We start from the raw sequence: 26905 nt of genomic DNA on the forward strand, positions 1-26905 counted from the left end.
TCGATTAGGATGGGTCACCATCTCTTAGCCATGAAGATATTTACATTTTCAAAACTCAAGATAACAATTTTGTCATTATGGGAGACAGGAAGGTGGCATACAAAAGTTATAAGAAACTTCTTAAGACTTAAGAACTTCTTAAGACTTAACTTCTTAAGAAACCCAATTTTCCCACATCCTGTTTTGGAAAAGATATGAAATATTTATTATTCCCTGGGAGAGAAAATTCTATGGATCTCGAATCTAATACTAGGCTAAAGGAATGTTTGGAGTTCGATTACAGGCATCATATAGTTCTTAATGCTCAAGAACAGTTTAAATTAATAACCATTCATGACATTTATTATTCTAACAATAACCTATATAACCAATGTTATGTCTCACTAGGCACAAATCTTTTAAATAATGAAGTTTGGGAATAATTCAGTGTACTTTTAGAAGATTCTGTAGATGATTTCAGCATTAAAGTTTCCTTTCTGGTCACTTAGGCATCTACTGGTACTTTGAGATGCCACACACAGTCCTGAGTAAGTAGTAAGCAAGTGGTCTGAAAGAATCCTTTCAACTCACAAAAGTGCACATTCAGGTAATTTTTCACAAGACAGAATGAGAGCCACTTACTGTAAACTGCTCCCTCATTCTATGAAGACTTTATCAGTCTCTGAGTAATTAAAAAAACTCTGAGTTTTTCAACTCTATGAGCTGATTTTGTCATAACTTACATTCCACTAGAGCATATAGTTACATATTAGGCAAAGCCAAGTAAGGTACCACTCTCACCAATTAACTTTCTCTGTCATACAATAGTTCTACTACTTTAAAAATACAAAGCTAATTTGAATGTCGGCATTTTAGGCTAATGTGGATATTTTTGGCTTTCTTTCTTCATAATGTTTTTCGAAGGACAATTTAAAACAGTGACAAATTCTTTCTTCATATTTCTTTTTTCTAGCTTTTTTCTTCTTATGTCTTAAAGGCTTTAATAGATCAGTCAACAGCACTTTACATAAGAGGTCAGAAACATTATGCTTTTAAATGACTGAATAGTTTGTTATGATATCACTTGTTTCCTATAATAATCCTAATAAAATGTGCTATAGGGGCTTTTTAAAATAATTTAAGTCTCTAAATAGAGTTAGACTACTGCATTACACTCTATTAGGTAAAAAATTAAGTATGATAATCATGTGTTCAGATTTCGACCTGACTCTAAACCTTATATTACTTTTCAAGCCTTCAAATCTTGACAATCCATTGTGGTTGAAAGCTACTTTTATATATTTATACATCATTTATATAATAATATATTTAAATATATCAATAATATAGATTTATAATTGTTTAGTAGAAAATTCTTTTTTCCTTCCCCATTAAATTTTTTGTGTTAAAGCAACACATCTGTCAAAGCAACCTAATTAACTACAGTGAAAAGTATGGAAAAAATGTGCATGTTAACCTATTCTACCATTTCATTGTTTGTTAATTACATAATGGAAAAATGGCCAGCATTATTTTAGTAAAAATTTAACTAAATTTTCTCATGTCGAATAATTATAAGTTTGCCTAAGTTAAGGATAACATATGAAGAAAAAGCCAGGCCATATAATGTTAGGAGCTTTAGTCACTGCCCTTACCTCAACTCTTGCAGCAGCCCAGGAGCCTTGAGCCACTACTCTCCCATTGGATAAGAAGCTGCATAAGGAAGAAGAAAGGCCATTCAGGGGCTTTCTGGCCCCATAATGCAACAAATGCCACCACCCCTACGGCCTACAGTCGTTCTTTAATTATTAGAAAGCAGAGGGTGGCCTGACTTATTATGACCTTCACTATATATATATATATTTTTTTTTTTTTTAACTTCACAAGGTTATTTTGAATATACAGCTATTCAAAAACAAAAAGAAAGAAAAAGGAAAATGCACAGTATCTTTGTCTACATTAGGGGATTTTTAATATAGTTGTTTAACTTTTCTTCAATAGAAGCAGACCAAAGGAATTATCTCTAGGAATGATTCAACCCATTTGCTTTATCATTTGTATGTGACTTTTAAAATTAATATCTCCAGCATTAAATTCATTCAAAAGTACTCCGTAAGTACAGGGTAATATCACTGGATACTTCTCCATGTTAAAAGCCACCAGGGACTTTGGATTGTTACTTAAACTCTCTGGGCTTCAGTTTCATTATCTGAAAACTGAGAGGGTTTGGAGAGGATGTGTAAGTTTCCTCCCAGGTCTAACATTCTATGGGAATACTACTAGGACCATACTGTAATAATGCTGTCATATAAGTTCTACCATACAATAAAATGTATTTTTACCACTAAACTATAGTACAAATATCCATAAAATAATATTATGCTATCTAAATAATTCTGCCACTGCTTCATTTCTCAGAAAAAATTTTAATACTCACTTGAGAGTCTTCCTCTTTGAATGCATGCTGTGGCACCTGCTCTGCATCAGATATTTCATCTGAAGACTCATTCTTTCTTTTTTGCTTCTTACCCAATGTAATAATGAGTTTGCTGTTTCAAGAGAAAGAGAGTAAACAGTAAGATCTCTTTGTACTTTTCCATTTTGGGGCAAATTAAGATTCCCATGATAAACTTCCCTCCATTTTGTATCACTTGAATGTCTAACCAAAGATGATATTTATCATGAAATCCATAATGACATTTTCACATGATAAACTCTATTCCAATGGAACAAATACAAACCAGTACTACAGTTAACATATTTCTAAGCAAAGAAAGGCAGACCAATTCTATCACTTGTTTCTTTAGGCTCAAGATTATTTTTCATGAGAAAAATGTAAGGTGATATAACTATTAAATAATTAAAGTAATTCATTTATTTTATTATCTTGTAGGTTTGGAATGAGGGATTTTTTTTCCTTCTACCTCCTATTTATTTCGAATTCCACTCAATTCCTTTGAATCCCGCCTATTCACCAAAAGCCTCTACACTTCTTTCTACCCTATAGTAGTTTCTCCCTTACTTAAAACACTTTACCAATTGATTGTTCTTTGATTATTTCACTTATGTTAAGGCTTTTCTTAGCTATACTATATGTTCCTAAAGAGTAAGAACTTTCTTTTATTTTTTTATATTTCTATAGTATGTATATGTTTACATTCTCTAATATATACATGTATATATATATGTATATTAACACACACTGACTCTAAATGTCTAAAATAAAAATACTTTTTCTATGTTTTTTCCTGATCAAAGATAAAAGTACACAGAAGTACATCCCACATTTCCATATCTGGTTCAACGGATGAGACGGAATGATCTTCAAGCACCATCAGGAAAACTCTATTTTTTTTTTTTTTAAAAGATTTTTTTAATGTGGACCATTTTTTAAAGTCTTTATTGAACTTGTTACAATACTGATTCTGTTTTATGTTTTGGATTTTTGGCCCCGAGGCATGTGGGATCTTAGTTCGCCGACCAGGGATTGAACCCGCACCCTCTGCATTGGAAGGTGAAGTTTTAACCACTGGACTGCCAGGGAAGTCCCTGGAAAACTCTACTTTAGATTTCTGTATTTCAAACATAGAAAACTCCCCAAATATTTACTTTCAGGTACGATATATCGGAAATATATCAAAAATTTTTTCAATAATTATTTACTAATGTTGGAGAACTTGAAGGTTAAGAGCAAGCACTTTGAAATCACAGTTTCAAAGATTTAAAGCTTGACTTCACCATTTACCTATCTGTGGGACACTAGGCAAATTACTTCATAGCTTCCTTGCCTGTAAAATAGGGATATTACAATAGCTAGTTCTATTGTCGTTGAGAATTAAGTGGGATAATACATATCTGAGCACAGCCTTTAACACACAGTAATTTCTCAGCTAATGGTAACTATATCTAACTGTGATATGCCAGGCACTTTCCTAGGTTCTAGGATTTGAAGATAGAGTGGACACGGTTCCCAACCTTAACACATCATTGTTAGAATATGATCCCAGCTAAAATGCTAAAGAGGAAGTTAGCACAAGATGTAATGTGAAGACAAAGGGAGAAATCTTTATGTTTACTGAAGAGTAAAGGAGGCTTTACAGAAAAGGTAAAGTTTGAGATAGGGAACTGAATGATGAAAGAGAGTCCAACAAGTAGTGAAAAGAAAAGGTAGGGTGCATTGCAGAAGAATGAGAATAAGCAATGATAAGAGCATGTCAGAAACACACAAAGTACTACAGGAGGAGATGGGTCAAGATCACAGAAGACCTTATATTACATGCAAGGAGTTAATGTTTTAGTTTAAGCTCAGCTTTAAGCGCCACATGGCAGGAATTTAAAAGAAATCTGTCTAGTTCACGACTGACAACAAATGGCACTGAGATATTTTTGAATGAATGAAAAAAAATAAGCCAACTGGAAGATGTAAGAATTTTAAGCATTCTGGGGATGTAAACAGCATGGTGACTATAGTTAATAATACTGAATTATATACTTGAAAGTTGCTGGGTACATCTTAAAAAGTTCTCATCACAAGAAAAAACTATATAACTATGTGAGGTGATAAGATGTTAACTAAACTTACTGTTGTAATAGTTTCACAATATATACACACATCAAATCATTATGTTGTATACCTTAAACTAATACACTGTGATATGTCAACTACATCTCAATAAAACTGGGGGAAAAATGAATTTTAAACGAGGGAGCAATGCAACCAGAAGGAAGTGAAATGCAAGCCAGGGAAACCAGCGATAAGACTGACAATTCAGGTGAGAGAGATGTAGAGTGAAATATAGGGCCATGGTAGTGTGGGTGAAGAGGGAAAGGAAGACACAATTTTTCATTCTGGAAGCAGAAACAACAGGACTTGGTTACTGACTGGATGATGAGAGGTGAGAAAAAAATTCTAGAATGATTTATCCCCAGGGTATTCTCATATTGGTTTGATCACCACCTTCAACAGGATAATGGTAATTCTTACTTGGTATCTCACTTGCACTTTTCTGAGTATGTGAAATAAATACGAGCAAACATATAGCTTATGTTGGAACCGGGAAATCAGAGGAAGTACAAAAAGATACTCTGGAACAACATTAAGGAACCAACCATAGTTATATGCTATTCCCTCTCCCTGCTTTCATTGGTCATTTCCTCAGTCTTCTGGTCCCTATTCCTTTACTCTGGTTTCCCTCCTAAAATAAAAATCTCCCTTGAGGTCATATCTACTATTAGATACCACATGATTGTCCTCCTCCTTATCCACAGTTCTCAAAAAAGTCATCTATACTGTTTCTTTCGTTCTTCAACCCACTATAATCTGAAGTCTTAAAACTACTTTTCATATTCATAGCTTCCATTTATTCAGTGTTTACTGGGTCAGCCTCTGCTGGTTTTACATGTGTTCTCTCACGTCATGGTCATACAACTCTGACAGGCAAATTTTATAAGAAGAGGAAATTGAGGCTTAGAGAAATTAAATTACCTGTTTAAAGTCATATCACAGTAAGAACTGAAATAGAAATTAAATATGCCTCACTAAACTCCTAATGTTTCTGAACTCCTAAAAGTCTAAGGCCACAAATGACCCCTGTAATGCCAAATCTGATGGAAATTCTAAAATTTTACCTACCAACACATAACTAATCACTTTTTCCTTATCTGCACCCTTGGATTCATGACCCAACATTCTCCTGGTTCTCACTTAACTTCTTCGGCTCTTCTTCTCTTAGGATGTTGATTTTCAGCAGGATTCAGTTTGTTCTGCCAGTCCCTTAAACTTTGGTATTTCTCAAATTTCTGTCTTCAGCCTTCTTCCCTCTCTATATACTATCCCAGGAAATTTAATTTAATCTATTCTTAACAACCACTTAGAAGCTGAAGATTCTCAAATCTCGTATCTCCAGTTCAGACCGTTCCCCAAACTTCAGATCCATTCAATAAACCAACTGTTTATTGGACACATCCGTATGGATATCCCACAGACATTAAAATCTCAAAATGGCCCCAAATGCAATCCCTCACTTTTCCTAAAACTAATAATGTACTAATATTACAGTATAATGTAAATTCAGAAACGTGCACACATCAAGAGAGTACATACAGCTCAGTGAATTTTCTCAAACTGAACATAAATATATAGCCAGATCCTAGATCAAGAAACAAGACATCACTGGTTTCCCAGCAGTCTCCTGTCATGCTTTCTCTTCAAGCAACAACCTCCTCCTAAGGGTAACCATTATGCTACTTGTGGTTATTTAATATAACCTCAAGTACTTGTGCAGATGATTTTCAGTGGCAAGGTAAGGGACAACTCAAAGTAAACTGATTGGTAGAAATAGTTTTCATGCACTCCCCCATTTGCTATCCATCTCCAAACCTAAATGCATATTTTAGACTAGTTTGTCGATGAGGACAACACTAGTGACAGGAAAGTTCAGTTACTTAAATAACAATTTCCTGTGAAATACAGATCAAGGTCTGTTAATACCCATCAATACACTGATTAAAAAGGAATTTTCTCAGTGTTTGGCAGGCTAAATAAATTCTGTATACATATTCTGATATGGTATCTGTGTGGCATCTGTGCGTCAAGACTCAAATCCCACTGAATAAAAACTTCAATGAAATCAGGAGCAGAGATATTTTATTTTTTTTTTTGTATTTATGACTATGAAGAGGCTGCACTTTTCCCTTCTAGTAGTATAAAGTAATTAAGTGCAAACTCTCTAAGGACAGTGGACTAAGCTGCTTAAACAATATTTTTATAAATAAACGTTGCCTAAATACTAGGTGCTACCAAAGCAATCTTAAACATTCACCCTTTTTGGTGGAGGTTAGATATAAACGTTTCCTCTAATACCTTAGATTAACCTTCATTATATTATTTGAAAATTGTACTTAAAACAAAAAAAGAGGGACTTCCCCGGTGGCGCAGTAGTTGAGAATTCTCCTGCCCATGCAGGGGACACGGGTTCGAGCCCTGGTCCGGGAAGATCCCACATGCCGTGGAGCAGCTAAGCCCGTGCGCCACAACTACTGAAGCCCGCCTGCCTAGAAGCCCGTGCTCCGCAACAAGAGAAGCCACCACGATGGGAAGCCCGCGCACCGCGACGAAGAGTAGCCCTCGCTCGCCGCTAGAGAAAGCCCGCGCGCAGCAACAAAGACCCAACGCAACCAAAACTAAATAAATGTTTAAGAAAGACCTCAAATCTTATTTTTCATATATTCTGCATTTTTCTCCCAATATTTTCCTGTAGGCCTGGACTAGCATCTTATTTCATAAACTCATTAACGATCCTTAACCCATGCAAAGATATTTTTCAAATTGTAACTTTGTAAGAGCTATTTCAAACGTAATAGTTTCCTACTAAACTTCTGAAATCCAAAATATTTACATATGCCCATTCTGTTCAAAAAAGGTACATTTCCATTGTAGGAAAAAAGTTGATTCTAAAAGCTTGAAGTCATTCTTGACTGACATAATTCTTAGTTTAAAAATATATATATATACACATATACACACACACACACACACATACGTACATATACACATACTATGGTTACTTACACAGAACATTGATTCTTGAAAACAATGAAGTCATATCAGTTTATTATATGTTCTAAAATGGTATATAAGTGAAACTACAAAGAAGAACAAACATTTGGTTGGTACTGATCAGTAATTCCTAAATCTGTGAGGCAGGCTTCATTAGAAGCTTGTTTGTTAAAAATAGATTCCAGATGAGAAAAATAAGACAAACCCAAACTGAGAGACATTCTACAAAATAACTGGCTAGTATGCTTCAAAGTTGAAAGTGTCATTAAAGACAAAGACTGAAGAATTATTCCAAAATGGAGGAGTGTAAGGAGATAAGACAACAAAATGAAATGTAGGATCCTTAACTGGATCCTGGCTCCCAAAAATGGAACAACTGACACAATCTGCATGAGGTCTGTAAATCAGTTAACAGAATTGTGTAAGTGCTTACTTCCTGATTTTGATCATTGTGCTTAGGTTACATAAGATATTAACATTTGAGGAAGCTGGGTGAAGAGCCTAAGGGAACTCTGACCTATTTTTGCAAGTGTGAGACTAGTTCAAAATAAAAACTAACAGAACAAAACAAAACCCCAGATTTGTAGGTTCCAACTCCAGAATTCTCATCTAGTAAGTGGGATTCCCCAATCAGACTTTAAAAAAATTCTCACCAGGTTTGGGAACCACTGGCTCAAAATAATTAGTGAAGAAAACTCTAGGAACAAATATTCAGGATAATGAAACTGTTCTATACTTATAGAACACTTAAAATTTCAAAGTGCTTTTGTCTATAATATCTCAGTTGATCCTCACAGGCGAGGCAGACATTGGTCCCACCAAACTAACAGGGAAACTTTAGCCCTGAAAGAGAGAACAAACTGCCAAAATCACAAGTCCAGTAAAAGACAATAAAGGTCTCTTTACTCCTACTCTACTATTTCCAACATATCTTATTCATTTTAACATAAAATGACACTATACTTCAACCAGTCAATAGATATTTAATATCAATAAATATATTTTAATGAATAAAGAGAATTATGAAACTACATTATCTGTAGAAAATCATTAAGGTTAAATTTATTGACTTTTGAACAACCAGAAATTTCTATTGCCTGTACAATGACAACTGATAGCCATAAATGTTATCTGAAGGAAATCAGATGATCCAAAAGTAGAAGAAATAAGATAATTTCAGCTCAGTAAAAGACCCAATTACCAAAGAGCATTCCATTCTTCCATCATGAATTACAAGGAGTTGACTATATTAAACTAAAATAAAATTCTAAAATTTCATTATACGTGCATTCTACAAATTGATCATTTGCTATTCTTAGAAATACCACAGAGTAAAGCAACAAAATAATACAGACTGTATTAATAATAAAGGCTTTATGCAAGTTTTGTTTTTTAAAACATGAAAGGGATCTGTTATCAATGTTAGCGAACTGCAGCAACAGATATTCAGGCATGTAAAAGAACTAAATATTAAAACATAACTTATTTCAGACAGCAAAGGGCAATTTCAAACTAAGTATAAGTATAAATTTGAAATGTTAATTCATTTGACAAGTACAGGCACTAGAAAACCTCAGTGTTTATACTTGACGTTTATATTTGATTTTCAGATGTAATTTATGCACTCATCTAAATCCTGCCCACATGTTACTCATGGAGGCTGTGTAACAAGCTGCATTCTACACAGCGTCAATCTGCAGTTGCCCCCTGTAGATTCTCTCACTGCAATAACTGGACAAACAATGAATCTTATCCAATTAGTCCATTTGTTGTAATTAATACATCCAGTTCATCATAAGTAAAGGAAACAAGCAAAAATACTATTTTACATTATAATTTTTTTACAAAGCCCAGTGGAAGGCACTGGGGTTATTTTTAAAGCCATAAAATATATATGTGTGTATTTTTTTTTTTTTTAGATGAAGAAACACATTTAACTTGATGCAATCACTCCAGTTTAAAGTTCAATTCAAGACTCTAGCTTAAACTCATCTGGAAAAAACAAGTTTTAAAGTGGTTCTTTATTTTAGTTAATCCTTAAATTTGTGAAAGCAGTATTGTACGGTAAATTTTTGGTAACTTGGATTGTAAATCACTTCCTGTTTAGCGAATTCCCTGGTGGTCCAGTGGTTAGGTCTCCGTGCTTCCACTGCAGGGGGCACGGGTTCAATCCCTGGTCAGGGAACTAAGGTCCTGCATGCCGGGGGGCGCAGCCAAAAAATAAAATAAAATAAAGTAAAATCAATCAATCAATCACTTCCTGTTTAAGATTGAACGTCATTTTCTTCAAAAAGTTACTTCACTGAGTTGTTTCATATAGCCACTAAGGTGAAGTATTAGCTAAGTATTAACCATAGTATATTTATCAGCACAGTTTAATTTTTATTCTTTAAAAAACTTATTTCTTCTTTTCAAAAAAAGAAAACGACATTTATGCTTAAAAATACTGACAAAATAGGAACATTAAAATCAAATACTTTACTTCAGTGTCCTAAGATACACATGTTAACATCTATGAAACAAACATTCATCTAATTAACAAAGATATGCCATAGTTTTAACTGGCAATATATTTTTTTCTTTCTTACTGACATATAAAATAATGGTGTGTCTTATAATCAATGACATTTTAGATTCAATGAAATAACAGCACATCATTTGCTAATGATAAACCTTAGTAATACATCTTATGTAAAGGTATAAATCTTAAAAATGGACCTGTAAATCTTAATTAAATTCATAATAATACATAATGTATATATCAATTCTTTCTGCAGATGAATACGTTTCAGATTTTCACTGACTTTAAGTTTAGATGTAAGGAGTGAAATCAATAAAACATTTTATCTTCTTGGCATTTAAAAATTATAGTACTTACATAGAGACTACTTATGGCATGATTAATAATTAAAATATATATAATAAATTTATACCATATATTTTCAAAGTGCTTTTTTATCATATGCCAAAAACAATTAATTAATTAATACATTTATATTTTATCCAAACAGATAGTAAATTCTTATTATTTTGAATACTTGCAATCAGGGTCTCATCTGTTACTTTATTAACATGGACTATAAAGTGATTATTCCCAATTTCTGATGATTCATCTTATTTTCCCTTCAGACTTTGTTCATATTATTTTTCCCTTATATTATTATTTAGATGTAAGTGTCTCTCTCTAGACATACATGTGGACATACATGTTCGTTTTGTTTAAAAATACACACATACATATCTATGTATACACATGATGGTAGGTAATTAATAAATGTTATTTTGCTTCTTCCTTCTTGGGGGTTCAGAATGACTATCGCAAAGAAGGGCACAATATAATTTCCAGATCTAATTTAATGTTTTACTGTTTTTTCTTTATAACATGACACCCTTAATTCCAACTTGATTTGATAAATATTTCCTAATTTAGATGTTTTCTGCTTTAACTAAAGAGAAAAGCTACTTGTAGCACCTGATAACTCCCATTCTTGTAACAAACAGAAAGAATAATTATGAATAATACAAAAAAGTATTTTTTTACTTTTAATCATGAAGTACCTTTACTGATTAAATTTACAGGGCCACAAGAGCATTTTAAAGTGTCAAAGGCATTCTACTTGTCAGTCTGATAATCTAATGCAAGAAGTAAATTATAACTGAGAACATGGAAACATAGTTTAAATGTCAAAGTTATAAAACATAAATCTAAAAATGCTTCAATCAAATCATGTGATATTTTATTACATAATCTAAAACCGAAGAGAGCCGAATAAGACAATTCTACCAGAAGTCTTAGAATGAATTTATTTTAGAATTTAACTCTCTACTATTACTAAACCATTAGTTTTGTCCCTGTGATTTAATGAAGGATTAGCCTGCCATTTCTAATCTTGATTTAACAAATCAAACACAACCATTTGGCATCATTTAATATTTAATCTTCCATTCATTCATTCATTCATTCCATAAAATTCATTCCCTCCCATTCATGGAGCATCTATTATGTACCGACCATTATTAAAGAAATACCTGCTCTTCTACTTGAAAGGCAGCTTGTTAGAACCTGACTGCCAAGATCAAGAAAAATGTCAAAATAGAAGGTTGTTTCCAGTCCTACCTCACTCTTCATTTTCCACCGGCCATTTCCATTTCAATTTACACTCTTCCACATAACCATGTAACTCCTTTCAAACTCCAAGCATATTTCAAAACAAAATTTACCTGTCCTAAATGCTACTCTAGCTAACCTGATAAACAGAGGCATTCTCATATGAAAGAAAAAAACAACATTAATAAGTTAACCTATTATCCTTCTTACCAGGTAGCAACTGTTTGTTTTCATTTGTCTGCTTGATTTTTAAATTCATCTTATTAGGAACAGGGCTTTAATGGAAAGAGAACCTAGGCAGATAGGTGAGAGTTTAGGCTTGAAGGAAGGGGCATGGCTCCCGGCCTTGGCTTTTTCCTTAAATAGCTATATGTTATTTATGTTTTCAGAAAATAATGGCTAACATTATTAACAGGTATTGCTCTATATGCTTTAAGTGTTATTAAATCATTTCATCCTCAAAATAACACTATAAGGCAAGCACTATCATTATCCTCATTTTATGTCTGAGGAAACTAAAACTTGGAGAGGTTAAGTATTTGTCCGAGGTCACACTGCTTGTGACAAAGGGGAAATCTGAATAAGTGCAACTGGTTCCAAAGTCAAAGAACTTAACCACATTATCATACTGCATGCCCAATCTAACTCACAGAATTGTTGTAAAGATTAAATGAGACTATATTAAAGTCTCTGAAAAGGACACTCTATTCCTTGTATTAAAAAAAATTAATCTATGAAAGTGACAGAAAAACTGAAAAGGTTTCAAGCACACTAGCAAGCAGAGGCAAGGCAGTATTGGTTTTCTTCCGATTAGTATTCCTAGATTATATCACATCACATATGTGGATTAAATAAGCACCAACTCTGACTATATATCAACCATAACTTATTGTCTACAAATCTAGTTACTTTTGAAATTTATATTTCACATTGCTCATTGTTAAGTTCCAGCACACATTCTCTTTAATTTTATCTGATATAAATCATCTGATATTAGCAAAAGTTCAATTCTTCTAAAACTCATAGAAAAACAAAATCTTTACAAGAAAACATTTAATACATCATGAAATATTATTAATTAAAATGATGCAAGTAAACTTAACTATTTAAATGATGCTTCTTCGCAGAAAAATTAAAAATGGCAAATTCAAAATTATAAAATGTAGTGGGGCTTATTGGAAAGCACAGTAATGAAATATTTCAAGTGACCAATATAGAACTCTAGATTGTATATGAATTTCATTTCCAGCCATGCTTTTTCCTCCAACATGATAATAATCTTTGGTTGTCTGATAAAGATGATCAAGAAACTGTTTCACTCCAACAGCTTAATAATATATGGGCAAGCTTCACTTTTACTTGCTTGCAACTTATAAATTCCTCTATCAAAAAGTCATCCACTCCCAAGTTTTTTTTTTCTGTCAATTACTTAATACCTCGCCATGGAAATATGTTTCCAATACAATTCTCACCTCTTTTCTCAAGAATGCTATCTCTAAAAACAAATACTAAATTGATCATGCTGTGCAATATTAAAATAATTTGTTAATAATCTACCTATTTTTAACAAAAATACAAATATCACAGAATACGTCAGATACTCTACTGTATTACTATTCCCTACATATTAATCCACATTTTTCAGAAATCCATGTTTCTCTATTACAATTTAATTATTTCTAATTTCCCCTTATATATTGTTTTTTCTTGAACCAGGTTCACTTCTGTTATCTTTTGCCTCTAGTTATCTCCCCCCCCCCACCCACCAATTTAAACTTACTGTAACTCTTGAGGGTTCTCTACCGATTTTTCTCTTATTTTATGCATTATTTTTAAATACGCTTTCAAATGGTACCACTATTCTGCGTATATCTCTGTACAAGTTAAAACTGGAAAATTTTAATAGCAGTAACTTTTAATACATTAAAGGATTAAATATGGGGTTTCCTAAGTTAAAACTAGACAAAATATTGAAAAAATAAGATATTTTCATACCAAAACGTTTAAATAAAAAAGGAGCAGAAATCTAACTTTCAAATTTTATCTTAGCTATCTGCAAATGAAATGCAAAATCAATAATATTAATTATTTCTCTATTATAGCAAGAGAGCCCATGTTATTTAATGGTTTGGACTGAAAGGCATCAGGACCTAATGATATAACTCAGTTTGGTGGTTTCATTGAAAATGCTGTGAATTAATTGTTTACAAAATTGTGTTAGTTCTAAATATGTATATAATATATAAATAATTTTGTAAGCAAATGAAGATTTTTATAATAAGGGAATTTTTCCTTTATTGTGTACTTTTTTCTGTGGAAGAAAGAAAACATTAAATACTTTATCTAAAATTTCATATAAAGCCTTCAAAAATAACCAAATATTCCTGCAAAACTGATTCTAAACTATGTTGGCCTTAGATTATTTTTACCCTTGCATGCAAAACAAACATACATATAAAACAAATAATAACACTTATTATATTTTTTGAAAATGTATTAGGTAAGTAGTCAAATAAAAATACCTAGGATTAATATACCCTCCTAAAGCAATTCTTTGTCCTTATAATTCTCTTGGAGCATTAATCCTCACCTGGCCTCTTTATTACATAAAGTAAATCAGAAAGACTGTAAGGGAGGAAGTCTGTAAGAGCCGAGAGCTGCTTATTGTTGATTTAAATGGTCTTAGTTTTCTTGCCATTCCATTTAGTTCAATGTTGTGGGTTTATGAGAAAATATTATATTTCATGTTTCCAAACTATAAGGTGCCCAATGAAGTACAACTAAGAGGTAAAGAAATCTTATAAAAAATTTCAAGGCATTTTTTTAATAAAGAAAGTACATTAGGAACTGGCACAGCAATATGGGTTTCGTTTTGTTTTTCCTTTTCCTGTTTTATATATAAAATGTTCTCCAATTTTAAATTCCTTTTACTAACATTAATATACAAAAAAGTATGTTCATAGACTAGTAAAATTTAGTAAATTCTCAAATATTACCTAATTCATTCAAAAAGGCAGTAAGATACACACAGTCTCTAACAACTTAAAACTCCAAAGTGGGAGTAAACACATCATACGCAAATCAAAAGTAGATTAGACAGACTGAACTTTACAAAAACTTCAAAGGAAGAAGATTTAATTCTTAACCAACTTACCCAATTTTTGTCTTCTCTTTTAACTTAGAACAAGTTTTTGTTTTTTTGCTCTCTTTGTCCTTTGGCTTAGATTTCATCCTTCTACCTTTCTTTTCCTCTTTTCCTTCAACTGAAGCACTAGGAAAGTTTTCAGGGCTCATTACTCGTGGAATATTGCGTTCCCCACGCTCCTTTGCTTTTGCTATGGCCTCTGATATTATACGATTAGCCTTTTCTTGCTTGCTTTCTGATTCCACCTTTTTTCTCTGCTTCTTCTCGGACATGATCCTCACCTGGGTATTCTGCAACTTAGTATATGTCCCAGAACCATCACTCTTCTTGGAAGATGGAGGCTAGAGAAATCAAAATAATTTTTATACAACATACCAAAGTACATTTAAACAATTAACATAAATAACCAAAAATTTAGAATTAAGCTTTAAGAAGTAAAATACATAAGCAAATATATGAGTGCTACAAACAAATTTAAAATTAAAACATTTTGCTGATCTAGAAATTAGTGTAGGTATAAAATAAAAAGCTCAAATACTGCTTTTAAAAGTGAAGGTTAAAGAAGGATAATATAGATTCATTGATATTTTCATAGCATTCTTGATTAGTTGATTCAAATTTTGTACTATAAATATAGCTAATTCAAATTTAGTCATGTAAATATTCTGGGCATTTGGAATAAGTCTCTTCTTTCCTCTTCATTCCGGAACTCTGAAAATTATTAATAAATTTTAAATAGCAATTTTAATTTAGAATGACTACTCCCCATAGTTTATTATGACTTTTAGAAAAACAAAGCCTCTCTGCTTTATAAGAAACTGGAACGAGAACCTGAATTCATTTAAATCATTTTAATGTGCAATCTATGCAGCAATGTAGCTAGTTAGTAAACAGACATTCCCATACTTAAAATTAGAGAAAGTTTTAGTTTTTCTGTGAAAGAGTTAAATGAGGATTTTTTTTCTCTTTCTGTATCATAATATTTTGCTCAAGCAATTCTGGAAAAAAACAAGTTCTAGTTTTACGTTAAAATTATTAATATTTTAGCAATATCACAGGAAGCAGATCAACAGCATTTTAAAAAGAATATCCTCTTCAAACACGCATTCATCCCATATTCTTAGATCACAGTTTTGTTACGTTCTTACCCGTAAACATGCCTCTGACTACAGCAAGGGAAAAAACCACCAGGAATTTCCAAACACATTTTCATGCTGGTTCCAGTGTGCTTCACTGGATATCTTTTCTATACCTGCCTCATCAAAGGTTTCATAGCAGTGCTGCAGCACTGGGAAAGGAGGGAGGGTTTAGAATCGCTCACTAAAATGCCACCTTAAGGCCTACAGGCTATAACAAATAACCAAGACGCGAGAAAACAGCAACAAGCTCAAGATGGCGATGCAGTACGACTCCGCAGCAGCAGCCAGTAATAAGGAAGGTTATTCAATCCCATTAGCCTTTTAGCCCAAAGAACCCCTCCTCCTCCCACTCATTCAGGCTTTCACTTACCCTTCCTCTTGGCCTCTTCACTGAAGACATTTTTGGCGTCAGACAAAGGCTTGCCCTCTGCTTTTTCACCACCCCAGGCAGTGCTCAAGAAAAAAGCATTGAAAGAAGATTCCTAAATGGCCTATTTAGCAAGCTGCAACCAAGAGATGCACAACCCTCCACAAATACACATTGTGATGTATCAACACATTTCTGCCTTGGCAAGTTTATATCCACTGTTCATTCTATTTAGATATGAAAAAGACTGTAAACCCGTCCTAAAAAGCTGAGTTTCCTCAATAGCTGTAAGCAGATAGCCAGATTCCAACAAAGCACAGAAAGAAATGAATGCACAAAGCATCAAAATGCATCAGCATGAATATTAGAGATGTCGTTAAAAATACTGACTCCTTCTGAGGAAGTAGGCCAGCAGATGGTGCTACCAGTTATTATTCCATTAGACTCTGCAATTTAACCCCCAATGGACTGTTCTTCCCTCCATGTAACACATTAACTCTCACTCTACCATTTCCTGTAGTAAAGTTTTTAAAAATATACGTAAAAACCTGATTTAAAAAAATCATCTGAAAAGGAAAACTGTAGTGAAACGGCTTTATGTAGCTATCAATGTTAAAAAACAAAGTCCAATGCAATTTTTACTGGAGAAAAATACTTTTCTCCGTGATACTCTATTTAAAACATAAACACATCTGAAGATGAGCAAAGGGTTAAAGAGGAGGTCATGCAAATGAACCCATAACAAGTGACTTCTCTTTAAGAAATTAGATAAGGTTTCTTATTATTCTTCTAACAAAAAGCAACACTGTCATTTTTAAAATAGAGAAATGAAGCTATTTTCATTTAAATTCCAAAAAGAAGCTTAAGATTTTGAAATGAACACATAAGAGCTGTCTATAAAAAAATAACTAGCCATAGTTAAATTATTTCCTTACTTAAACCTGAATAAATACATTAATTTATTTTCCTAACATAAAAAACTCCTAAACATTCCTGACCTTTACTCCTCACATTCTATTTCAACTGTTGAGTTTTTAAGATAAAATTTTAGTTTTAGTCCCTTGCTAAAAATAAATAAGTAGCAAGTCCTCCTGAATTTGATCGTTATATACCTATACTTTTCATCTATAAAATATTGAGACTATTTTAGTAAGCAATGATTTTAAATACCTAAAACAAAATTTTCACTGCCTCAAAATTCACATTTACGTCTTTCATTAATACCATTTTTTTTAAATTGGTCTTGGCAAGTCATCTGATATCTGTATTAAAGAACCGGTTTTTAGTTTTTTCCTTTCAGGCATCAAAGGTCTCGAAATGGAGCAACACTATATAAACAGTGTCCTAGAAAGACCAATCTAAAGAATAGGAGAGGAAATTAAAGGCATAGGACCACTAATGCAAGAAAAGGATCTTACTGACCTGGAGGTCATCTATGTAAAAATCAGAATAACCAATAATAAGGGCTAACACTTACCAAGTGCTTATTAGGTGATAGGCACTATTCTAAGCACTTTACATGTAATAATTAATTTAATCCTGAATACTAGGGTAATAGTGATAATGGAGAGGAGTAACAAATGGGAGAGATATTCTTACAGCAGAATTGCAAAATAATAGAACAGACCCAAGAGCACAATTTTTTAAAATCATAATAATAATAATAGCTAACACTTACTTAGTCCCTACTATGTTCTAGGCACTATTCCTATTATGACATGTAAATGAACAACATGGATTTAAACTGCGTGGGTCCACTTACACGCAGATTTCTTTCAATAATAAATACTACAGTGCTACATAATTCACAGTTGGTTTCATCCAAGGATGTGGAACCACAGATTTGGAGGAATCAAGAACTATAAACATGGAAGAATCACATATATGGAAAACTGACTATAAATTATACTTGGATCTTTCAATGAATCGCTAATTCTGTATTGTTCAAGGGTCAACTGTATATTATCTCAATTAATCTTAAAAACAACCCTGTGAGATGTGTACTACTGTTACCCTCATTTTATAGCTAAGGATACTAAGGCATAGAGAAATAACTTGCCCAAGATCACAGGCTACAGAAATATGGGGTAGGGATTAAGAGGCAGAGAGCCTCATAATGGAAACCGTGCTCTTAACCACTATATTATATCGTATTTGGTTCAAATACCATAACTTACAGAGATTAATTTGAACACAAAAGAAAGTAAATGACTTTCTCAAAATCTCAGAGATACTAGTAAGGAAGCAAGAAGAAAATTTAGTTTTTTTCAGTGCCCTTTCCAAGAGGTAGAAATCAACTAGATATGGGTGGGTTTTGGCTGAAGAGCAGGAAGAGTCAATACTTGCTTTCTAGACCAAGTAAGTACTGGTACAGGAGGAGATAAAAGAAATGTTGAGAAAGGGTGTGTATGTGTGCATGATAAGTTTAATTCTTTCCACACTGAGTTTGAAATGAAAAGTTTGAGTAACTGGAAATTTTGGACTGGATCCTCGGAGAGGTCAGGGCTGGAATATAAGATGTAGATTCTCTTGCTGTTTTCTTTGAATATCCTTAACTCACTGACACTATCCACAGAAACTAGGATGATTTCCAAAATATCTCACTTCTCCTTAAAGCTTTTCAGTAGATTCCATTACTTGATTCAAAAATCCCAATTATTTAACAATAAATCTTAATAGTAGACAATCAAATATTTGTGACCAAACGTTTCTGTGATCAAATATTTCTTCTACTATTAGGATATAATATTTTAAATCTATATTCCCATAGAACATCAACACGGAGGTGTTAACTAACTAATCATTTTTAACATAGGTGATTTCCCAATTTACACATAGACGCAAACATACAAAAGGGTAGTTAATAGTAACTTTTCTCAATGTTACAATTTTTCTCTTTTTCACCTACATAAGCAGTCAACAAATTCTGTCCAATCTACTTAATTGTGTTTTATTTTGTTTTCTTCCTCTCAGTCCCAACAGCTCCTGCTGTATTAATTTCCCACTTGTTATGGTTACATTATAGTGATGTAGGAAAATATCCTTATCTGTAGGAAATACATCAAGTCATTGGGGGTGATGGAACATCTGGTTTGCAATCTACTCTCCAATTCTTTACAAAGTAAAAGAATTTCTTTGTATTTCATTTGTGATTTCTCTGTAGGTTTGTCACAATTTCAAAACTCAACTTTTAAAATAAAGGCAGGGACTTCCCCAGCAGCCCAGCCATTAAGACTTCGCCTTCCAACGCAGGGAGTGCAGGTTCAATCCCTGGTCGAGGAGCTAAGATCCCACATGCCTCATGGCCAAAAAACCAAAACAAAACAGAAGCAATATTGTAACAAATTCAATACAGACTTTAAAAATGGTCCACATCAAAAAAATCTTTAACAAAATAAATACATAAAGGCAAAAAAGGCCTTGCTCCCCAAGGACCTGTATGCTAAATGAGAAAAAAAAAAAAAAAGTAAAAGAGAAGGCACATATATTAATAACATATCCAAATATTTATAAGAAAAACAAGTCATAGCAAAACATAAAGATGATATCATATGTGATGTATCAATTATTTTGATAGCAACTAGAAGAACATATGAAAGACCCTGGATGTCATATTTCAATACTAGAGAAACTCAAGGATTTATGGTATGAGTGTTTTTCAAACCATAGGTCATGATCTAATAACAAGTCATGATATAAATTTAGTGGGTTCAGACTAGCACTAAAGAAATGAAATATAACAGAATGAAAAAGAGTGGTACCTAACCTTTATGAATGCTACCTCTTAAAAATTAGATAGCTTTAATACCATGGTTACTCCTCTTTTCCTTTATGAGAGAAAGAAGCAAAGAGATTTGAGTAAGAAATTAGAGGTGTTAAAACCAGAGTGGGGACTCAGTTTTTCCTCCTCTTGGTAGAATAATTTTCCCACATACCTACCCACCCACACTGGGGAATTCATCCATTTCAAATATTTTAGTTGCATACAAATAATTTAAGAATTTGAATCACCAGTGTGTAGACCTGAGTGGAAATCATAAATTTTCAAAAAGAAGGGGAGAATGATCACATGGCTACCATACATCTACTATAGAGCACAGGTTCTACTATTAGGGAAAATTATAAAAAATTTAAAGTTCTACTTCACACATTTTTAAAACAATATGAAGGAACAGAGAGTCTCAAATAATAAAACAGATATAATTCCTTAGTAATAATAAAACACAGAACAAAGAATTTTCAACAACATATATAAAGCTGTATTATAGCTAAAAATCTTCCAACTTTTCTCAGGAGAGATGACTCTCAGGCTTCAGACCTGGGGGACTAGGTGAATGGAACTTGCAATGGAAGAGAATACAAAACAGAATAGAGATAGCAAGCCTTGAGCAAGAATGAGTTTTACTGCCTAGAGAAACAACGCAGAATAAGAGAAGAGAACCATTAGAAGAGAACCCAAAACACCAAGTTTTAAAGAGCTAGCAGATGAAGAGGAGTTAAAGAAGGAAAGAAGGAAAAGCAAAAAGAAACTACAAAAATGGTAAGATGAGCATCAGGAAAGAGTGGTGTCATGGAAGCCAAGAGGAAAGAATAAAAAGCTCTGCCATCAAAAGGAAAGTAAATATCTGAGAGTAATTTGATATCATAAAGCTAACTTAGAAAAGCATTTTAGTTCTGTTGAATTGTTTATAGTAAGCCAGTATGCTAGTTTTTAACATCTTTATTTTAGGAAGAATCATATAATTATGTACTTAAATATTCAAATTAGATAGCTAGTGGGAAGCAGCCACATAGCACAGGGAGATCAGCTCGGTGCTTTGTGACCACCTAGAGGGGTGGGATAGGGAGGGTGGGAGGGAGAGGCAAGAGGGAGGAGATATGGGGACATATGTATATGTATAGCTGATTCACTTTGTTATACAGCAGAAACTAACATACCATTGTAAAGCAATTATACTCCAATAGAGATATTTTAAAAATATTCAAATTAAACCAACCTCTAAAAACAATAAATTTGTAGTTAATTTTAGTAATACATGTCAAACGTTAGTGGTAACTTCTTTTGCATTTATTGCATATAACGTTTTTTTCCACAAAGTACCAATAAAGACTTGCTTTTAAAGAGAAGAAAAGGAGGAAAAATTGATCCAAATTATTATCTGCCAAAGTCTTCTGAATTTTACCCTTAGATTTGTTTTCAGAGTTTTTGATGTATCTGAAGCAATTATTTTATTTCACTTTCTTCACATCTGTGAACTCACATGTTCACAAATTAAAAGGCTTATTTTCATTTTGTGACTTGTACTAGTAACCAGGTTTCCACTTTTAGCTAATGATGACATTCTTTTTTTTCGACATCTTGAATTCTACACTGATAAGGTAATACTATTAAAAGTATTCCCTCTATTTTAATCATCCACATAGCAGTTCAGGCAAACAGTAGGTATTCATAAAAGTGTTTTTTTTAAAAAATAAACATTTATTATGTGACTTACAGGAAATACAGAAAGAGAAGAATATGTTAGAGGATACCATGGGAATGTGATCAGCAAAATCCAGAATGTGGGAAACTCTAAAGAAAAATGACTGTTTCTTCAGCAAAGAAACAATAAGAAACAAAACAAAGAAGGGTAATCATAGATCAAAAGAGGCTTAAGACTAAATGTAATGCCAAAATTAAAAAAAACCGAAAAAAGAAAAGACAGACACTTAAAATTCGTATCAACTGAATGCAATACATGGCCCTTGTTTTGACATAGACCTGAACAAGTCTGTAAGACTACATTTATTAATACTAGGGAACTTTAACTTTGATTGGGTATTTGATTATGAAGGAATTCTAGTTATTTTTTAAGTGTGAAACTAATTTTGCAATTGTGTTTTAAAGCTAAAACCTTTGTCTTTTAGATATACAAATTGAAATATTTACAGATAAAGTGGTATGATTAAGGTGTGTTTCAAAATAGTCCCTGAAGGGACTAATAATCCCTGTATGATAGTCAGAGGGTCGTATAGATGAAAAACAATTGCCTATAAACTGATGGCTGTCGTAGCTGGGTGATGGCTACTCTACTTCTGTGTACACTTGAAATATTATATAATAAAGAAATTTAAACCGTTATATTCTGGGAATAACAGGTAGTTTGGCATGACAAGAAAACTAGATTCATGTGGAAGAATGATAAGCAGTAAAGACAGAAAGGTAATGGGTCAGATTATCAAAAGTGTTATAAGTTATGCTAAAATATCTGGACTTTATGCTGAAGTGAATTGGGGAATCAATAAGCGATTACATATAGAGAGGTAACAGGATCAGATTTTTAGATTTAGGGCTGCTAACTGGTTTCAACAAAAATACCCAAATATTTCATGGAAACTTTTTTACTTACAAAAAGGCCATATATGATATAAAAACAAGTAATATTTAACCTATTTTATATTAGTTTGTGTTGCTTTCTCAATGCTGTATTTTCAAAACTTCATTTTTTGTTTCCAAACAAATCAAAAGTGTTATTTTAAAAACATTAAACCACAAAATCTCACGAAGTTCCTTACTTACTGACAACATTAAATATACTGAATTCATCAGTCCATAAATTACTAATGATACTAAAAGCTGTTCTCAGTGTAATGCTGTGATTAAAGGAAAGGGCTTTGGACTCAGCCAGCCCTGGGTCCCAGTTCCATCATCTATAAAATGGAGATAATAATAGTGCCTACCTTCTAGGGCTGTTGTGAGACCTAACAGATAATGCTTGTAAAGTGCTTAGTGTGGTGTCTGGCATACAAATACTCAGAAGTGCTAGGTACTATTGTTATTGCTGTAATGTGAAGTGCTTAGTATGGTGCCTGGCAAATACTCAGTATAGTGCTAGGTACTATTGTTATTGCTGTAATGTGATATTATGCCCACCTCAGTGCATCATCATATCAGGGGATACAATGATGTCAGTATGTCTTATAACTGGTACTGTTATCTTTTAAATATTTTATTTTATTTTATTTTTTATTTTTGGCTGTGTTGGGTCTTCGTTGCTGTGCACGGACTTTCTCTCGTTGCGTCAAGCGGGGGCTGCTCTTTGTTCCGGTGTGCAGGCTTCTCACTGTGGTGGCTTCTCTTGTTGCAGAGCACTGACTCTAGGCCCGCAGGCTTCAGTAGTTGTGGCTCACAGGCTCTAGAGCGCAGGTGCCGTAGTTGTGGCGCACGGGCTTAGTTACTCCGTGGCATGTGGGATCTTCCCGGACCAGGGCTCAAACCCGTGTCCCCTGCATTGGCAGGCGGATTCTTAACCACTGCGCCACCAGGGAAGCCGGTACTGTTATCTTTGATCCCTTGGTTAAAGTAATGTCTGCCATTACTCTCTGCTATAAATTTCTCCTTTTATAATTAGCAAGTATCTTATCAGACTATGCAAATACCTTGTTCTCATATATATTTGCCTAGTAATTTTAGCATACATTGATGGTTCCTGCCTATAACAATTATTATTTGGTTATTCACTTAATGGAAATTTTTTATTTCCATCATTCCTTCCACATTTTCTACTGGAATTCTACTATAAACAAAAGTTGCCTCTTTTCCTTATTTATTTATTCATTCAGTCATTCATTTATTCATTCAATTATTGATACTGGTATAGACTCATAGATATTTATTTTATTCTATGGGTTATAATTTGATACTATGATTATTTATTTGTTATTCAAATTGTCCCAGCTTTCACCATATAGAGCTCCTTCAAGTTGGTTCCTGAACCTTGTTTACCACCATCATATTTTGAACACTTCCTTACTTTCTGGCACTGTAAGATATTCCAGGTTCATGGTAAGAACAGTTTAACGGAGTGGTTGAGGCGGAAGCCATATTACAGTAGATTAAGAAGTAAATGGGAAGAAAGGAAGTAGATACAGTGAGTGTTAAACACTTTTCCTAAATAAATGAAGGGAAAATGGCAGGCTACCGTGGAATTAGAAACTTGAGTATGTTTATTGGCTATAAAAAAGAAGTCAGTAGACTGCTTGAATATATAAGAGAGAAAGAAAAGCTAGAGAGAGTTTTATCACAAGTAGAACATTTAAAACATTTTCCATATAACAATTCAAAATTATCACACTACCAATAAAAAATTAAAATATTATATATAAATATCACTTTGGTAAATAATATGAACTTCCCATAGCACCTTTTCTAAAATGCTTCTTAGGGGAAAAAAATTTTTTTAAAGACTTCTTGAATATGTTAATTCAAAAACCATTTTCCTTCCCAAAAGTTTTCACAATTTCTGGTGTATTTTTAAATTTGACTTCCCAATATTCCTATTAATCAAATTATTAAAATTAATCAAATATTAATTATTCCTAACTGCAGATGAAAGAGTTGCTATTATCCATTTTCTCCAGATTAAGAGAGAGACTGGAGTGTGGCAGTGACAGTCTGACAAAACCAACAGGTGAAATACATTCTTAAAGCCTTAAGAAGACCTGATAAAGTAGAAAGGCAACAGTGTAAGCAAATTAACCAAACAGCTGCATAATTCGGTGGACAACACTAACCATCATATTCTAAATTCTTTTGGCAATGTTTCCAAAAGTATTAATAAAACAAATACAAAGGAAAAAAACCTCTTTCAAGTCTTTTAAAGGGGAGATTGAGAGTTGGTCCTGTTGAAAGACACTGGTTTTTTGTATACAACGCATTATGAAAAATCAATTTTAATTCTCAGAATTCTGAGATTATATATAAAAAACTATTTGAACACTCAAGTAATTACTAACATAAATAAAAATGATGTTAAGGGAAGGCTAATATAAATACATTTGCAATAAGGAAAAAATTTAAAATAAGGTATTTGAACTTGATTTACAGTTTTAGGCAAAAGAAAATCAAATACTGAAAAGTAGCTATATATAAAAAGTCAAAAGTATTTTAGAAATCACAAAATATACTTAATTTCATCATATTAAAATTTCATCTTGCAGAATGCAAAGGAAGTAATGAGAGACACTGCATCTCTGGATGTAACTCTGACCATAAGAAAAAAAGTTGTTTGTGGAAGTAGAAACGATGGGAATTACATGAAAAAACTAAACATGACCTTTTGGTGTCCGTAACAGGTCTAGGCATAGTAGTTGTGTGTCATAAATGTAGGCCTTTTGAAGTTAAAGAAAAAAAAGTATCATCATATGGCCTGAAACTTACAAAAGCACAGACAGATCAATAAACTCAGGAAATATAGTTCAACAAGTCAGGACTCAAAAATACAATTCCAACAATTCAATAAGAAATGATTCTAACAACAACAAATGTAGTGTATCTAAAAATATTGGGTGCAGCCTTACAGATTTCAAAAAGTAGAATGCAAGAGACAGATTTAAGAAGAATATGAGAGGGGCACTGACCTGTAACAATAGTGCTGGGAAGTCCACAGTGAGTTAAGGAGGGTGTAACTCCAATGGTGGGTCTGAACCTGGGGTAAGTCATGCTACATTTTTTTTAAGAATAGGAAGAGGCAAACCTACGCATGTCAACTGAGCTCTTCCAAAATTTGTACAACAGAATCTACTTCCTCAGCTTGTGCTAAACCGCTCCAAATGAATATTTTCAGTTTAAATTTGTGAACTGGTGCCATCTGGTCAATCTTCTGGGTTCCTACTAGCCTTTCACTTGAGCTTAAAATCTCTTCAGCAACCCTACCATTAGTTCCTAATTAGCGTCCCTCTTAGATCATACACAAAAATGTTGATTAAAAAAAAAATCTTATGAGGCTGAATCTATAAATGGGTATTCTTGTGTGCAGGCACACACACACACACACACACACACACACACACTCTCCTACCTACTTTAAAAAAAAAATGTACATGCCTTAACAGCAGCTCATGTGAAAAATACCAGGGAATTTTAGCTCACTGTAAACTAAATGAGTGTATGGTGTAATGAGCTTGCCAAAAAACAAATGCAATCTTACATTGCACAAACAGAAATGTGGTATAAGGAACAAGGGAGGTGATAATTACAGTATACTCTAGTCTCACCAAGAGAAATGTATTCTGTTTTGGGTTTAAGAGGAATACAAACTAGATCACTCATTCAAGACATATTATTTGAGTACATACTACCTGCCAGACAGATTGTTATAAGTACTGGGAATAAAACAGTAAACAAGACAAAGTCCCTGCTTTAATGGAGCTAACATTTTAGAGAAGGAGATAAACAAAAAGGAAAAAAAAGAAACCCATCAGGTAAGGGTAATGGCTATGCAAAGAATGAAAATAGGATGACGTGATTAAAAGTGATAGGGTGACTATTTTAAAATGGACTCAAGGAAAGTCTAACTGAGGAGGCCACTTACACTGAAATCTGAATGAAAAGAAAGAACTAGCAATGTAAAGATGTGATGAAAGATGAATCAAATTATTCTAAGCAGCCTTGAGAGATCAGCAACAAAGCACAAAGACCAACATACTGGTTTTTGTATCTTAAGAAGAAGTTTCCCTATTGGATAACATTTGCACCAACTACACTATACTTCCCAGTCTATACATCTGGAGACTACTCCATGGAAGTGCACCTCAATTCCTCTTCAGACATTATCTGTTCAGGTCCTAC

General features: G+C 33.1%; 1 protein-coding gene across 17 annotated transcripts in view; it reads right to left on the reverse strand.

Moving 5' to 3' along the window:
- CHD9 (chromodomain helicase DNA binding protein 9) overlaps positions 1 to 26905 on the reverse strand; it is a 244201-nt gene that overhangs the window by 102759 nt on the left and 114537 nt on the right. For 13 of the 17 annotated variants that reach the window (XM_068529053.1, XM_068529054.1, XM_068529051.1 and 10 more), the window contains 2 exons: positions 14800 to 15131; positions 2417 to 2528 (listed from right to left, as the gene is read on the reverse strand). In XM_068529053.1, the coding sequence (XP_068385154.1) occupies positions 2417 to 2528; positions 14800 to 15131 (444 nt within the window). Of the gene's footprint in view, positions 1 to 1634; positions 1693 to 2416; positions 2529 to 14799; positions 15132 to 15938; positions 16148 to 16299; positions 16357 to 26905 lie in introns of those variants that run through there. The other 4 variants (XM_068529062.1, XM_068529061.1, XM_068529063.1 and 1 more) reach the window with 3 other exon arrangements.

Source organism: Eschrichtius robustus, chromosome 19 (genome assembly GCF_028021215.1).
Source record: "Eschrichtius robustus isolate mEscRob2 chromosome 19, mEscRob2.pri, whole genome shotgun sequence".
NCBI lineage: Eukaryota > Metazoa > Chordata > Mammalia > Artiodactyla > Eschrichtiidae > Eschrichtius > Eschrichtius robustus.